The sequence below is a fragment of the Mirounga leonina genome, unplaced genomic scaffold (assembly GCF_011800145.1).
Source record: "Mirounga leonina isolate KUSES-001 unplaced genomic scaffold, KU_Mleo_1.0 Mir_115, whole genome shotgun sequence".
Classification (NCBI taxonomy): domain Eukaryota; kingdom Metazoa; phylum Chordata; class Mammalia; order Carnivora; family Phocidae; genus Mirounga; species Mirounga leonina.
The window spans coordinates 62,040,999-62,059,092 of record NW_023270268.1 but is presented as its reverse complement, the minus strand read 5'-3'; the positions used below and the strand labels follow the sequence as shown (position 1 = coordinate 62,059,092).

The following is an 18,094-nucleotide window of genomic DNA, read 5'->3' as shown; positions in this document are numbered from 1 at the left end:
TCACTGAAATTTGTATACATGAGTGGTTGTGTATTAAAAATAACTTCCATTTTAGGAATCCTGCCATAGTAGTTTTTGAACTGGGAAAAGTTTGAGTATAATAATAGCTTATTTGGGGCAAAATTTGGTATGAGGATTTCATATTACCAAAATACATTTTCTTTTTTGAGCACTGATTTATTTTTCTACTCATCAGAATCGTGAGCTGTTTCAAAATGTTTATGCTTTTTTTTTTTTTTTGAGTTCTCTATTAGAAACTTTTCTTTGTCACGTAAAACCTTTTGCTTAGGAGATAATCCTAAACTGCATTGTCTTTCTGTCACAAATTTCAGTCTCTCTTGCCTGCTATACATTGTGTGTGGGACACGTTCTTTTGTCTTAGGGTATTTTTTTGGTTTTTCTGTCTGTACAGCTGATTTTCACACCCGCTACCACTGTGGCTGCTGTACAGTCTGACATTCCTGTTGTCTCGTCGTCATCGTCATCTTCCTGTCAGTCTGCAGCTACTCAGGTGAGCTTGTCTGCTTCGTAATGTGGTACTTGAGGTCTGGATCTTCAGGTTAAAGATAAACGTACATTATGTTCAAGTTACCGATGATTTTAGTGCTCTTTGTCCTACATATCGGATTGGAATTTAATGAAATACTATGAGAACTTCAAGAAAGTTTTTTGGTTATATAGAAATTATATTACCATTAAGCACAGATATTTAGGTTATTTGACATTAGTGAAAGTTAATGAGTTTTTGCTATCACATGGTATGTTTAGTTTTATTATAAAGCAGGCTTATTGTTCTTACTATGAGAGTTGTATTCTTTTGTGTAGATTCCTTTGCAAGCAAAGGAAGTCAAGATAGATTTTAAGTTTAAAAATGAATTGGGGAAATCTTTAACTTGAAAAATGGAATAGAGTATTATTTTGTTTGGTACTATGAAAGAAACAAACGTTAATTTTCTCCTCACACCATTCACAAAAATGAGCTAGAAGTAAAATACAGACTTAAAGGTAAAAGCCTAAACTATAAAACCTCTAGAGGAGAACATAAGGATTATCTTTACAACTCTAGGGTAGGCAAAGCTTTCTGACGAGATTGGGCACGTTCAGGGTGGTATGGCCCCTAGACTAGGCAAAGTTCTCTTAGGACACAAAAAGCACTAACCATAAAAGAAAATAACACATCAGAATTTATCAAAATTAAAATCTTCAAAAAACAGTTACAAAAGTGAAGAGGCAAGCCACAGACTGAGGGAAAATATTCATAATACATATATCTGACAAAAGACTTGCATCCAGAATATACAACATAATGCTTACAACTCAGTAAGATCATGAGCAATTCAGTTAAAAATGGGCCAAAGATTTAACATTTCACAAAGGAAGATATACAAAAGGCCAATAAGCTCAGGAAAACATGTTCAACCTCATTAACCCTTACAGAAATTAAAATCAAAGCCACAGTGAGTATCACTGCACGCTCACGAAAATGGCTGAAATGAAGGAGGCTTACGATACCACATGTTGGTGAGAACTTGGAGCGGCCATAATTTCATAATATTGCTGGTGAGAGTGTAAAATGGTGCAACAACTCTGGAAAAGAGTTTGTCAGTTCCTTGTAAAGTTAAACATCATATCTTCTTATAGTTGTTCACTCTGAGTGGTTTGGAAACATATATCCATATAAAGACGTGTAAAAACAAATATTCATAGGAGCTCTATTCAGAATAGCCCCAAACTGGAAACAACCAATGTCTTTTAACTGGTGAATGGATAAACAAATTTAAGAAATAAAAAAGGACACACTCCTGATGCATCTTAGAAACATTATAATAGCAAAAGAAGGCAGACACCAGAGAGTACCTACCCTGTGATTTTTTTTTTTTTTTTATAAAGATTTTATTTATTTGAGAGAGAAAACGAGAAAGCATGAGCAGGGCAGAGGGGCAGAGAGAGAGGGAGAAGCCGACTCCTGGCTGATCAGGGAGCCTGATGCGGGACTCGATCCAGGGACTCCAGGATCATGACCTGAACCGAAGGCAGATGCTTAACCAACTGAGCCACCCAGGTGCCCCTGATTTTTTTTTTTTTTTAAGATTTATTTATTTACTTGAGAGAGAGAGCGCACAAGTAGGAGGGGCAGAGAGAGAGTGAGAGAGAATCCCAAGCAGACTCCACGTTGAGCGTGGAGCCTGAGGCGGGGCTGTATCTTACAACCCTGAGATTACAACCTGAGCTGAAACCAAGAGTCGGGCACTCAACTGACTGTACCACCCACGTGCCACTCCTGTGATTCTTTTTATATGAAATTCCAGAACAGGCATAGCTAATTTATAGTGAAAAAAATTGGATTGGTGGTACCTGGGTCAGAAGGTGGGAGAGATTGGGGATGGGCATGGGTGAACTTTTATAGTGATGGAAATGTTCCATATTTTCATTAAGGTGGTGGTAACATGGTGTTTACATATATCAGAACTCATTGAACTGGTTCATTTTATTGTATGTAAGTTACACCTCAGTAAAGTTGATTAAAATGAATTAAGTTGAATAAGTTTTATTTTTTAAAATTAATTTTATTTTTTTTTAAGATTTTATTTTTTTTCAAGTAATCTCTATACCCAATGTGGGGCTCAGACTCAGAACCCTGAGATCAAGAGTTGCACGCTCTACTGACTGAGCCAGCCAGGCAACCTGAATAAATTTGAAATTAAAGCAAGTAGAAGGGGCGCCTGGGTGGTGCACTCAGTTGAGCATCTGACCCTTGATTTTGGCTCAGGTCATGATCTCAGTGTCATGGAATTGAGCCCCACTTCAGGCTCTGTGTTCAGTACGGAGTCTGCTTGAGATTCTCTCTCCCTCTCCCTCTGCTACTATCCCACACACACTCTCTCTCTCAAATAAATAAATCTTAAAAAAAAAAATCTTAAAAACCCAATTGAGTAGGATATTACTTTGATACTATTTTGGTATTTTTTCCATAGCTAATGTTTTAGACTACATATGGCAGACATAGGTATAACTTAGAGTCATCCTTGGCTTTTTATTTTTAATTTAATCTCGATTTTTTTTAAAAAGGTAAAAAATGAGAGAGTAGTAATATTCTTTGGTACTTTTCATAGAACCTCTTTACTATTTTATTGAATAATAAAGGCCAATTTTCATATATCAGCATATAAAGATGGTGATTAGTTAAACTCAGGTTTCTCTTAATGTGCTCTCTGGCCATCCACAATTCCTTAACTTTTTTGTACTTTAGTTTCCATATTTACAAAATAAGACCTTTCTTACCTTTAAGGTTCTTTGAGCTCTAAACCTTTATGATATCTCTTTGTGGAGTGATTTGTTAATGATCTTCCTGTTTTCTTTTGGTTTTATAAAACCTAATAAAGAGAGACCATTATCAACCTTCAGAACATGTTAAATTTTATTTTTTTTTTATTCTTGACTTTGTTCCAACTAAGATTTTAATTGATTTACAAGATGTATACAATAAGACAAGATAAAAGAAATTGAAAACATGCATAAAAAAAGTAGAAATAAAAATAGAAAAGTAGCATAGAGTTAGGAGTGAGGTTCCTTTTCAAATAACATGCATGAAGTCCTCCATGGATTTGATTTCAGCTTCCACTACTATTATTAGTTGTATGACTTTAGCCAAGTTATCAAACATTTTTATCATATATATATACATATAGTCATATATACTTGTAGGGTAAGTTGAAGAATGAATAATAGATGTATTTAGTGTCTGGAACATTATAGGTACTCAGTACTTTTTTTGCAAAGGGAGGGATTGAAAGACTTGGGTTGAAATTCTGACTTCAACTGCCAGCTTTGTCACTTGCCAGTTGATTGATTTTGGACAAGGTCATAGTGTAGCATACTGTTACAAGTTTGGGCTCTAGAGCCAGACTCTCCTGTTCAAGTACATGCTCTGCCACTTTTTCATTGTATGTCATTGACCTCTCCCCTCAGTTTCAACAACATAAAATAAATATTTATAAAATGCTTCATAGGGTCGTAGTGAGGATTAACTATGTTAATAATTGAAAAATAAGGGGCGCTTGGGTGGCAGTAAAGTTGATTAAAATGAATTAAGTTGAATAAGTTTTATTTTTTAAAATTAATTTTATTTTTTTTAAGATTTTATTTTTTATTTATATTTTTATATTTATTTATATTTTATTTATATTTATTTATTTATATTTAAAATATAAAATATTTTATATTTTAAGCATCTGACTGTTGGTTTCAGCTCAGGTGGTGATTGATCTCAGGGGTTGGGCTCCACGCTCAGCAGGGAGTCTGCTTGAGATTCTCTCTCTCAAATAAATGAATACATCTTTAAAAAATAATTGAAAAATAGAACAGTATCTGATACTTAGCACTCACTACGTGTTAGTTGTTATTATTATCTATGCTGAGCCTCAGTTTTTCTTTTTTTAAAGTAAGCTCTACACCCAGTGTGGGGCTTGAATGCATGACCCTGAGATCAAGAGTCAGCATGCTCTAGCGACTGAGCCAGCCAGGTGCCCTGAGCCTCAGTTTCTTTTTTCTTTTTTCTTTTTTTGGACATTTTAAAGCTTTTATTAAAACATAATATATATCCAGAACATATTTTAAGTGTTCAATAATCTGTACCAGAATACACTTATATCCCAAGCCACCCAGTCAAGAGCGAGAACCTTACTAGGACCCAGAGAAGCCTCCCTGATGGCCCATTTGATCCTGCCATTACTGCCCCTCAAGGATCACACTATCCTGACCTATGTTAGTTTTGCCTGTTTTTAAACTGCATTTAAATGAAATTATGTTGGATATAATTTCTTAAGCCTCAGTTTCTTCACTGTGAACTAGAATAGCTCAGAGCTGTGAAAAGGAGTAAATGAGACCATACTCAAAGTATTTAGCATAGTGCCTGGCACATATCACAAGCCACTAATCACTATTTTTGTTATATATTGTCTAAAGATAAGTCATGAATTCAGTTCTTAGCTTTCAAGTAGCTAATGGTGAAGAGAGAAAGACAGCCATTTAAATGATTCACAGTTTCCAAGGTAAAATAAACCAGTTGTTAGAAAAACAACTAACATGCTCTCTAGAGAGTGCTCTAGAGTCTGTCTTCTGGGTTCTCATGGAGAAAACATCTTAGCGGTCTTTAGCAGTACCTTTAGTGTGAGCATAGTCAAAGTAATTTTATAAAAGTGGCTCTTTGGGGTCCAGTTTGATGTGGTACAGGTATGTGGCTCTGTGATAATCTGACTACAAATTTTTTTCTTTGCTGTGCTTTTTGAAATGGCAGTGAATGAAGCTGGCAGTGGTAGAGGATGCTAATACTTTGCATATTCTAGTGGTAACTTTCCCCAAATTTGGGGCGGTTAGTTTTGAAAAAATTTGTGCTCCACTTTGTTAATTTTTAAACTTACATGAAATTTTTAAAACAATGAATTTGTAATTAAGAGATGCCAATTTTATTTTAATGCTCTTTTACATAAGTCAGTATTATAACAGTTAATTTTTCCTTAGTATTAAAATTCATTTGTAGCATACTGTCCAAAAATAAGAAATTTGGAATATCTTACCCTTATTTACTATTTTAAATGCTCCATTCCTTCTCCCCACCATGACCAAGAAAATAAAAATAAGCAAAAAATCTGACTTTCAGAAAGATACAGGACTAAAAGTAACAAATCTTACTTACCAAGGCTATCTGGGGAATGCTTTTAGCATTGAGAAGAAAATAGCCCTTTAGATTTAAAAACTAGAAACTCAGCTCTACTGGCAATATGACATTAAATCTTAGTTTCCTCATCTGCAAAGAAGGGATGCTACACAGTAATTTACACAGTATTTGTTAGAACCAAATTAGGTAATAGCTGTGAGAGTATTTGAGTAATCCACTATAAAAATGTAATGTGTGAAATTAGCAGAAATGTCATGTGCCACCAAAGTTAGAATGTTTCCATAATTTGATCATAGGAAAAGTTCAGATGAAATGAAACTTGGACATTAGAGAACTATTCTGTATCTAGAAGAGGGTGGGTTCTTCTCAAAAGGCAGGGTCTGTCAAGGACATCTGAATATGTGATCTTTCTATTAACAGCTAAATTAACTCTAATATACTTTAGGAGTATGGTTGACATGTTTTGAAATTTATTTTAAATATGTAAGTCAAGATGACCATAGCTATTATGGCCATATTCCAAAATTTATTCATACAAATAATGTATATAATATATATAATAAGCACACACATGCATTTTCTTTCAGAATTCCGGAGAACAAAATTAGAAGAAAAAATATATTATTCTATAGAAATGGACTGCTTCAGGTTTAGGGTTCATTGTGTGAAATCCTCATTTACTGTGAATATGCTTTTTATTTGAAAGAAGGTTTTCAGGTTTTTCAGATTATAAATTAGCCTTTGGATATCATTATGATTTGGTTCATTTTATAGATCATTTATGGCAGATGTTAAATTTTATGCTGTTTTTTCCTTGCTTTCTGAAAGATTGTAATGTGCCTCCACTAGAAATTTGTTGAGATTTTTTTGGTTGAATATGAACAGATTTTACTGTTTGCCTAAAAAGAACCATAAATAGAACTAAACACTTAGCAAAAAAAATTAATATATATTTTAAAATTAGAAATAGAATATCTCAGACTTGTGGAGTTTCTGTTATGTCTGTAGCACTCAACTGTGGGGAGTACAAAAATGAATGTCAGGGATGAGAGTCTGCCAGCAAGTGTCTCAGCATTTCACAGACACATTAGTAATTCTAAAATAAGCTAGACATTTGTCAGTGCTGTAGGCCAGTATGATCCAAATTCTGTGGGAAAGGCATTGTAGAGGGGAGGAGAAATTATTTCTTTTTTCTTTTTTTTTTTTTTTAAAGATTTTATTTATTTATTTATTTGAGAGAGAGAGGGAGAGAGGGAAACAGCATGAGAGGGGATAGGGTCAGAGGGAGAAGCAGGCTCCCCGCCGAGCTGGGAGCCCGATGTGGGACTCGATCCCAGGACTCCGGGATCATGACCTGAGCCGAAGGCAGTCGCTTAACCAACTGAGCCACCCAGGCGCCCGAGGAGAAATTATTTCTAACCAGGGACTTTGGAGAGGTTTCTCTGGGAGAGAGTGGGATTTTTACTGGGCCTTGAAGAAAGGATTGGGCTTCAGGAGACAGCTATAAGGAAAAATGGCATTTTAGGCAAGAGAAACTTGAGCAAGGGCTCTAAATGGAGGAAGTATAAGTTGTGTTTGGAGAAGGGTGAGCAGAACAGTTTGGCTAGAATGTGAATATTGTGGATTGAAGTAGTGGAAGATGGGGCTTGAGGTGGTTTGGGCCTTGACTGTGGAGGGCTTTGAGTGGCTAGCTGAGAAACCTGGATTTTAGCACATTTTATGTTTGTATTAAATTTCAGTAATACAACAATTATTAGTCCACCTACATTGCTATGAAATATTTGACAAAAATCCGAGAAGATGCTCCATATGGTCTCAGAAAATTCTTTCAGTAGCTTAGAATAGTCTGATCAAGCCTCAACTGATCTGAAGTGAAAATTTGTTTAGCACCTGCTGTTGGCTACCCACTGCATTTGGCACTTTGGAAGAGAAGGTTTAGCCTGTGAGTATCAGTTAATGATAACAGGTGTAGAGGCAGAACACACATGAAAACTGAAGAATGTTTATTAAGCAGCAGTATCTCATTTGCTTTGTCACTTTAGAATCTTTTGCTTCAGTTTCTTTCTCAGGGTTAGTGCTAGCATAAATGTATTTAATACATTCATTTCCAGATAGGTAAAAGGTCAGGCAGCTATTGGAGAGGCATTTTCTGCCTTGCCGTTTGGGAATGTTATAAACCTCAGGTGAAAGTCATTGGGATGATCTTGCCACCACCGGACTGGTGGTATGTTTAGAATAGCCCCAGGTGTAGACAGGAGCCATGACGTAAGCCATTTCAAGGCCATGCACAGTCTTTTCAGTTCATCAGATCTAGTTCTCAAAGCCAAGTGAGTATTCCATAACAACAGGATTTTAAAAAGGAGTTGATAGGAAATGCTTTTCATAATTATCATAATGGGTAGGTGATTTGATGAATGAGTTTTCTAATGTACAAGATGAGTATTCCCTTATAATCTCTGTAGAATGGGTAGCTTTTTTTTTTTTTGCAGTTCTCTTTCTGATCTTTATGAGGATGACAGTATTGTATATGCATACTCCTAACTGTATGTAGTAACTTCTCACAAGAGTATAAAGGACTAGCAACCTTCAATGTTTCACAGTCCTGGCCTGGAGAAGTCAGAGCAGAGTTGAAGGAATTGCTCCTTCCCTAATGCATCCTGGGCTCTTCTGCCTCTGAGGCTTTGCTCAGGTTTTCCTTTTTATCTGGAGTACCCTTTTCTCTCCTTCCCTTTGGCTGTCTCTGAGCTGGTAACTTCAAAATGCAGTATGTTGCAGAGTGATTTCCTCATATTCATAGTTCATTTAATATGTATATATACTGTTTTCATTTTGTTCTTAATGATTCCCTTAATGTCTTTTTAAAAAATTTTTACTTAATATGATTACTTAGAATAATAACTCCCCTTTCTTTTGGAATGAATCAGTCGTTTCAAGTGCTTGGAACTTGATGTGTAAAAAAACAATATAAATGTATTGTCATTGTTGTTATAATGGTAATGATTATCACATCTCAGTTAATACCATCTGTTTCATCCTTATTTTTTGTTGTGTGGTTCTTAGGTTCAGAATTTAACATTACGCAGCCAGAAGTTGGGTGTATTATCTAGCTCACAGAATGGTCCGCCAAAAAGCACTAGTCAAACTCAGTCATTGACAATTTGTCATAACAAAACAACAGTGACCAGTTCTAAAATCAGCCAACGAGATCCTTCTCCAGAAAGTAATAAGAAGGGAGAAAGTCCAAGTCTGGAATCACGAAGCACAGCTGTCACCCGGACATCAAGTATTCACCAGTTAATAGCACCAGGTGGGATAAACTTGTTGAAAATAGTTGCATTCACTTTATTAACAGGCAGAGCAAAACAGAAGATGTCTATTACTTGAACAAGAACAACACTTCTAAAAATTTTTTAATGTGAGTTTCATGAGTTAAAAAAAAATCAGTATTGTAGCTTGAAAAAAGAGAAATCAAAAGAGCCCAACAGCTAAAACAGATAATATAAATTTTTTTGGTTAATTGACATTTGATTAACATCTTCATTATGTGCTGGTCTTCCATTGTATTGGTAAAACCAATAGCTTTTATTTTTTATTTACTTAATTAAAAAAAAGTTTAACTCCTGTATAGTTAACGTACAGTGTTATATTAGTTTCAGGTGTACAGTATAGTGATTCAACACTTCTGTATATTACTCCCTGCTTATCAAGAAAAGTGTACTCTTAATCCCCATCACCTATTTCACCCGTTCCCCCCAATCCAATCCTCTCTGGTAACCATCTGCTTATTCTCTATAGTTGAGAGTCTGTTTTTTAGTTTGTCTCTATTTTTTTTTCTTTGTTCATTTGTTTGTTAAATTCCACACATGAGTGAAGTCGTATGGTATTTATCTTTCTCTGACTTATTTCACTTAGCATTATACTCTCTAGCTCTATCTATATTGTTGCAAATAGCAGGATTTCATTCTTTTGTATGGCTGAATAATATTTCAGTGTGTGTGTGTATCACATCTTCTTTATCCATTCATCTGTTGATGGACATGGCTGCTTCCATAATTTGGCTGTTGTAAATAATGCTGCAGTAAACAGTGATGGATATATCCTTTCAAATTAGTGTTTTCATATCCTTTGGGTAAATACCCAGTAGTGTGATTACTGGATTGTAGGATAGTTCTATTTTTAATTTTTTGAGGAATCTCTATACTGTTTACCTCAGTGGCTGCACCAGTTTGCATTCCCACCAACTGTGCCATAGGGTTCCTTTTTCTCCACATCCTCGTCAACACTTGTTTCTTGTAAAACCTTTTAGTTTAAAAAAAAAAAAAAGTTTGACTGTAGTTTATTTAATATGCTTTAGTGGAACAGAACTAAAAGCTCTTAAGAAAAACATGTATATTTTTGTTGTCATTAGTGAGTGGAGTTTACCACTTTCCAAAAATAAGGATTTTGTATAATTATTTTTCTTACCATGTTGCTTTTTTTCCATCTCTGATTTCATCTCTGAGAGAAAGATGTCAGGCAATCAGCTAAGTCATTTTCATTCACCTCCACCTTTGATTCCCACATGTGCTCCCTCTGCTATACACAAGATCCTCTGCTTCATGGTTTTCATGCTGAAAATGTTGGGGCCATCCAGAGTGAGTTTCCTTACCACCCATTCTGTTCATCTCACAGTTACTCAGTGTTGAGCTTTCTTTACTTCTAATAAGATAAGGAGTTACTCGTTTTCTACTTTAAAGTTTACACTGCTTGTGTCATTGATTGCATCTTTTTTTTTACCAGCTCCTAACCTTCTGTAGTTGTTACAGCATCTTTTGTCTCCCTCATGCTGGATCCTTTCCTTTGCTTCTCAAGCATACTTGGATCTCTTCTATTTGTAATATATCTGCCTACGTTTTTATTCCAGTCCAACTGCTGTTTATTGAAAGTATGTGTGTGTGTCATGCACTGGGCTAGACACCACATATGTTTCATTAAAAAAAAAATCCTCCCTTGATTCAACTTTATCAAGTAAGCACCTTCTTTCTGTCTTTTTATAACTCTGTATTGCTTTTTAAAGATTCATTTTATACTACTGAAGTCTGTTTTTTCTCCACCTAAACCTGTTTCTCTTGCATGTTTCCTCTGTGCTGATATTGCTTGCATTCTCTGTAGTACCCAATCTCATTGTCTTGGAATTGTTTGAGTCCCCTAGTTAGAAATCTCTCATCACTTTGAACTTGTATAGTGTTTTTATACTTTGTGGTTCTTTTTCTTTTGTAGTTATTTATATACTTAGTGATCTTAGCTTTTCTACTGTATAGTAAGTTCTTTGAGAGTAGGATAATAATAATGAACACTTATGTGTCAGGTACTTTACAGTTATTAACTCCTTTAATCCTTTTTCACTTTCACCTTTTCATCCTTTTATCTAGACAGCACTAAGTTGTGCCTTATATGTACTTATTTGCAACAGGAGGCCAGTAAATATTTGGTGGATTAATAGTTGATCTATGTTTCCATTTGAATTTTGGAAATCACAGCACAATTTCTTTCATTCAAACTCATTGGGTATCACTGCTTGAAGTTTTTAAATCTGAATCTTTAGATAAGTTCAGGCTTTGTTGTAATGTATAAATTAATAAATCCATTCATAGTGTAGTGTGATGTGAATTCTTTTTTGTAAACATCTGTGTGCCTAGGTCCTGCTCTCTGTATGGCTTCATAACAGGATTTTTGTACTGTACTGTCCAGAGTATTTTCAGCCTCAAACCAGCCTCTGGCCAGTTTTGATAGGAGTCATTGTGGAGCAGTAATGACCCACTGCACTTGACATGACTGCTTGGGACAATTTTTAGTGATTTTTATAGTTTTGATAGATTATAATGGAGGGTACGTTAATTTCCTTCCAAAGAGAATGCTACCTTCAGATAAAGCTAGGACGTCTTGTAGGGTTAGTTCAAGCAAGGAGATCTACTTTTAGATTTTCAGTTCTCCTGAACTCCCAGTACCTGGTTCTAAGTTGACAATTACTCTTCCCCTTTTCTTTCATTGATAGTGTGATAGGATCTCTATTGTTGCCTTCCTCTGATGGCCAATATTTTATGTAGGTATGGAGGAGACCAGTAAGCTAAAACTATCAGACTCTAAGGATGATTGCAATTCCAGATTTAGATCTCTTAAGTGTATTAACCAAACTCTGGTTTCCCATGTGGTGTTGATCAGAAATAAAACCAGATGAAATACCCTAAGCCACAAAAACCTTTGCAGTTAACCAAACTTATAAATTCACTCAAGCTTTACACTGCAGTTATTCAAAGCAGTTTGTATCTTCTGGCTAGGCAATAGCTGGATTTCTCTACTCTTAGTTTTTCTGCTCTTGTTGAGAGCAGAAAAAGCCTGAAGCTAAATTGTTTTTCTTCTTCTTCTTTCTTTCTTTTTTTTTTTTTTTTTTTTGAGATTCTTGGTAATTTATCCTGTTCTTTAGTTAGAAAAATGCCTATGTATATAGGTCGCTTTCAAATATGAAAAAATTTACTGGTGTTCTGTAGTAGAGACTAATAATTATTATAATGGATATGGTTATTGTTTCCTTAAATTTATTTCTAAGGTGCTAAAATCATTTGGTTTTCTTCATTTCTTCTTGAATGTGTAGCTCTCACTTGATAGTTAATCTATTTTTAATATATAAAATAAAGGTGAGTTTTAACCATATGACTGGAAATTATGAACTGTATCCGAGTTCAAGTTTTTATAGCAGTTTTTAGAGCTTTTATGACATTAGTTGGAAAAAAATATGTACCACTTTCTGTAGACATTAATATGTAGTGAAAAGCCTATGCTAGTCTCCTCAGGCTGCCATAAAGGATATCATAGATAGGTGGCTTAAACAGTAGAACATTATTTTCTCACAGTTCTGGAGGCTGAAAAACCCAAGATCAAGGTCTGGCAGTGTTTGGTTTTTGGTGGGAGCTCTTTTCGAGGCTTGCAGATGGCTGCCTTCTTCCTGTGTCCTCACATGGCCTTTTATCTGAGTACCAGGAGGGAGAGGATAGCGAGCTTTCTGATATGTCTTCTTGTAAGGGCCCCACCCTTCTGACCTCATTTCACCTTAATTACTTCCGTAGAGGCCCCATTACCATATAGTCACGTTAGGGTTAGGGTTTCAACATACACATTTTTGGGGACTCAAACATTCAGTCCATAATAGGAACCCAGACTCATCTAGTACTTTGGGTTCTTTTAGACCCAGGGCTGCCCCTCAAAAGCCAGGTGATTTCAGGCAATGCACTTAACTGCCCAGTTTCTTCTCCAGTGATATATTGGATTAATGTAGTACCCTGTCTACCTCATGGGGTTGTTGTAACTACTTAGTAAAATAATATGTTTAATAATTTATAATATATTTAATTGTAAGTAATTATATAAAGAGTTCTATATATGTGAGAGATGATACCAATCATTAATTCTCCAGATAAAGGCCATCCTGACAATAATAAAGGGTTTATTAAAATCAGAGAAATTAACAAACATGGTATCATTCTCCAGAGCACTAGGGCTTTTCTTATACAGAAGTATTGTTTCAGATATCCTCACAATTATTCTCTAATAGATGTGATTGTCAGTTGGGCTTAGGGACTAATATAAAATATGTAGACTCACTCTGATTTCTCATCAAAGAAAAATTTAATTTAGGTGAAAGTATTAATTGAATACTATTGAATTATCAGCTCTAGCATATAAAAAAAGATTGCTTACTAACTAGAGCTGAGAAAGAATTTTTATTGCCATAAATATGATATACATTATACATCAAGAATATGGTATTTTAATTATAACTTAAAAAACTGAATTAAAGTGGGCTTGAACAAATGAGAGAGAAATGTGAAAGCACCTTGAGCCCTTTGGAGGAAAGGCACTCTAGGATTCTAGGATTTTGTTGAATGCTCTATAATATAGAGAGAGTCTTTATCAACACATTTGCAAAGTGCTGGCATAAAATTTTCAGTCTGAGTTTGAAGTGCTAGTCTAGTTATGTGAAAATTACTTTGTTAGGTGAAATTTTAGACCTATCTCTTTTTTTTTTTTTAAAATACAATTTGTGGGTATTTTTTGAACCTTTTAAATGCCTGTCTTTTGAGATGTTAATCAGATGTTAATTTCCTTAAAGGATCTCCAAAATTTTAAATGATAACCAACCAAATGGAAGAATATTAAAAAAAAAAGTTGTTACAAGTTTTTATAAGGCCTTTGTCACAAATGTGGTTAACTGGTTAAGTATAAAAATAGATGCAAGATGTTATAGCCTTTATCTTAACGTTCTGAGATTAAGAAAAAAGTTTTGCCCTCTCTTTAGACCTATTTTAAATGCATATAGCCTTTGTAGGATATTAAGCAATCTTTTCAGTTTATCTTCTAGTGAAGCCCGTTTTCCATTTTTCATTAGGCAGGATTTCACCAGCATCTCCCTCTGTAAACGTACGCACTAGTATGCAGAAGAGGCATAATAATGGAACAACTATTTACTACTTGATTTTGCTAATTCTTATATATATTATCCCTATTGTGAGTGACTCTTCTGTGGAAAAAACGGATACTGTCATTTAAAGATTACTGTAGGGTTTTTTTGTTGTTTTTGTTGGCTTTTTTGGTGGGGGCAGGGGAAAAGTAAAATAGGATCCTTTATTTAGACAGCATGGACTTCTGATTGCCTCATTCTCTCTGCAAGCAAAACTAGCGCTCTCCTGCATTTGGAATGGCCCCTGAAATTTTATTTCTTAGTTACAGTGCTATAGAATTCACACATGTGTTTTGCTTAGCTGAATTAACTTGTTATACAAAACATTTTCTCTTCCTGGGTCGAGTAATACCAACTTTTCATCTTGGCTCAAATTTGGAAACATATTTGGGAAGCTTTATAAATAATTACATTGACTGTTAGTTGGAAGACTATTTAGACATAGATTAGAAAGTTTTGAGACCTTTATGAATTTTGATATTGCATTTTTATGATTTTGAAGTTATTTTTATAGATCTTGTATTTGTTCAGGGATACTCCTCTTCTCCCCAAAGAAGGAATTCAGATGGATAAACTTCGTTAAAAGTTAATGCAGATATTCTAATGACCTCTAAAATTTAATAAGAATAAATCATGTGTATATTTCAGATTTATGAATACATTGTTTTAGGCAGTTTTTTTTTTGGAGCTTATCACAGTACCGTTTATTTCATGAAATCTTTATAGTTTTCCATGGAAAGGTTGTTTGTCATTACATTTTCAAATCACTCTTGTTGGGAAGACTTGTAATAGATTTCTGGTGATTGTGACCTTCTGATGTGAAAACTTTTCCTCTTTTAGATTTATTTATAAATTTCTAGGATATTTTTGGAAAAAAATACTAATTGTCATTTTTTTCTCTCACAGCTTCATATCCTCCAATTCAGCCTCATCCTCTAATAAAACATCAGCAGATTCCTCTTCATTCTCCACCTCCCAAGGTTTCCCATCATCAGCTGATATTACAGCAGCAGCAACAGCAAATTCAGCCAATCACACTTCAAAATCCAACTCAAGACCCACCCCCATCCCAGCACTGTATGCCACTCCAGAACCATGGCCTTCCTCCAACTCCTAGTAATGCCCAGTCACAGCATTGCTCACCAATTCAGAGCCATCCCCCTCCTTTACCAGTGTCTCCTAGCCAGTCCCAGTCAGCACAGCAGTCTGTAGTGGTGTCTCCCCCACCGCCTCATTCACCAAGTCAGTCTCCTACTATAATTATCCATCCACAGGCACTTATTCAGCCACACCCTCTTGTGTCATCAGCTCTCCAGCCAGGGCCAAACCTGCAGCAATCCACTGCTAATCAGGTGCAGTCTACAGCACAGCTGAATCTTCCATCCCATCTTCCACTTCCAGCTTCCCCTGTTGTACACATTGGCCCAGTTCAGCAGTCCGCTTTGGTGTCCCCAGGTCAGCAGATTGTGTCTCCAACATCACACCAGCAGTATTCAACCCTGCAGTCCTCTCCAATCCCAATTGCAACCCCTCCGCAGATGTCGGCATCTCCTCCAGCTCAGATTCCACCACTGCCCTTGCAGTCTATGCAGTCTTTACAAGTGCAGCCTGAAATTCTATCCCAGGGCCAGGTTTTGGTGCAGAATGCTTTGGTGTCAGAAGAGGAGCTTCCAGCTGCAGAAGCTTTGGTCCAGTTGCCATTTCAGACTCTTCCTCCTCCACAGACTGTTGCGGTAAACCTACAAGTACAACCAGCAGCACCTGTTGATCCACCAGTGGTAAGCCCTTGGAAGCTCTTTGACTTTCTTACTGAACTGAGAGTAAATACTATTTTCTCCCACATTATGTTACATTGCTAGATCTAAATGCCTTTGAATTTAAAAAGCTTGCAATTTCCATCTGCCAGTGTCTGACAAACATGCTGTATGGGAAAAAAAAAATGCCATTTGTTGTAGTATGGTTGCATGCTTGATAATTTGTGATGGTTATTAAAGTCCCTCGTTAATTTTATTACTATTTAAACAAATCCATCTGCTATCTTTACAGAGTTGATTTTTTTTCCCCAAGGGAATGCATTTGAACCAGTGTCATCTGCACAAAGTTTTTTCTCTTAAGGTGATTATCCTTCATAGATCCCTTCTGTTGGCTTGTATGTTCTTAAACGTATGGTTTATCTACCTAACCTTTTTGGTTGTGTGCATTTTTAAGTCCTGGGCCTTTAGGGGCTTTAGTTTCATGGTGGAGGTATGCTTGTATGATGTAATTTTGGGGTAAAATTATATTTTGTAATCAAATTTTGTAAGAAAGACGTTTACTCTAGGAAATAATCCAACTTTGCAAAAAACATTAACTGTAACCCATCTTTTAGAATTATTAAACTTCTGATTTTTAAATTTATGTAGAGAAAATATACACTTTACATATTTCTTATTTAAAAAGCTAAAAAAACTGAGTGGATGAATTGAATACTGAAGATGAAAAAATCCATTGGGAGGAATAAAAGTTTTGAATAATTGAGATTGTGGTGAAATTTATCAGAATAAACCTCTAGCATTGGTACATGTTGCCTAGGAAAGAAAAGTAGCTTGAAGAATGTTTTTCTTTAAAACATTCTCTAAAAGACTTCTTAAATTTGTAAAATAATTTTCAATAAAAATTGAAATAACGTCTCTAAATGTTTAGGCAGAAGGATCAAATTAATAATTTATAACTGAGGAAAACAGTCTTCCCAAAGGAGGTTTCATATCAGATTTCACTGAAGAGATTTTATCACTTAAAAATTAATAACCATTAACTCAGGAGAGGAGTTTCAAAGTCTGTTCCTTAATGGTTTTCAGGATGCAAATTTATAGATTCTTTATTCTTGTCATCCTCATTGATGTTAATAGGCATAAAGAGATTGAGTTCCACTTCTAATTTACTTTTATAAAAAACAACTCGATAGAAACAACAATGGGCATCTAGAAATAAGTTTGTCAGTCAATTCTCATGTCTATTTTCTTTTAGATTTTTGAAGAATTTACAATGGATATTATAAAACACAGGCTTCAAAGTGTATAGTAATTTCAAAGAAATCAAATTTAAATTTATATTCTTTCTAGTTCAGTGAATTGGGTTTTAATAATTAGTAAAAAGTAAAATTTCTTTGTATGCCTTCTAATTTTCTAATTGTTTTTGTTAGGGGAAACTTTGGAGGAATATATTTGGGATAGAAATATCAACATAATAAGACATGAAAGCTAAAAAATTTAAGGTCTTGTTCTTGCTGTCCTCTCTTAAAATTTTTTTTTTTTAATTTATGTTATCTCATATTTTGAAGTTTTTGTTTTCCCCCATGAAAATAGTAACTTTTTCTGCTGTCACTGGTGTGGTCATACTTGCTATAGATGTTCCTATGTTGTTTTTCTTATCTTTTATCTTTCTTTGAGTACCATAGCCTTTTTATTAAGTTACTATGTTTTTCTTTTATTATCTTTGATCACATCTTACTTTTTTTATCAAATCATGTTTCTTCATGAATTACACATTTCTTCACAATTACCTGGTTCTTTCAAATATTTAAAGATAGTAATATCTATTTACTTCTTAAGAGATTTGAAGTTTAAAAGATTAACTATGAATTGTCAAAGTAAATGTAGATTTTTAAAAAATATATAAAAGATACATTTATAAAACTAAAATTTGTCATTGACATTGAGTATGATAAGATATGTGAGAGTAGATAATTTAGAATTAATGAATGTTCTACAGTTTGTTTAGGAAAGGGAGACAGATGGGACTAATGTATTTTATTGAGGTAAGTTTGGCAGTCATTGCTAGTTTTAGAATAGTTGTAGTTATGAACTAAACAAATTGCGTTGCACAGTCTCCTAATGATCTTGTGAGTAAAACCTCTATTTCTTTGCTTTATTCAGTATTTTAGT

The 18,094-nt window shown here is 34.8% G+C and overlaps 1 protein-coding gene across 6 annotated transcripts in view; it reads left to right on the top strand.

Annotated features, from left to right (window-relative positions):
- The window catches only part of PHC3 (polyhomeotic homolog 3), a 74,132-nt gene that overhangs the window by 23,042 nt on the left and 32,996 nt on the right, over positions 1–18,094 (top strand). For 5 of the 6 annotated variants that reach the window (XR_004677978.1, XM_034998740.1, XM_034998725.1 and 2 more), the window contains 4 exons: positions 413–511; positions 8,738–8,984; positions 15,078–15,949; positions 16,239–16,286. Coding sequence is in view for 5 of the 6 variants with exons in the window: in XM_034998740.1 (XP_034854631.1) it covers positions 413–511; positions 8,738–8,984; positions 15,078–15,949; positions 16,239–16,286 (1,266 nt within the window). In the remaining variant the exon portion in view is untranslated. The remainder of the gene's footprint in view (positions 1–412; positions 512–8,737; positions 8,985–15,077; positions 15,950–16,238; positions 16,287–18,094) is intronic. The other variant, XM_034998727.1, reaches the window with a different exon arrangement.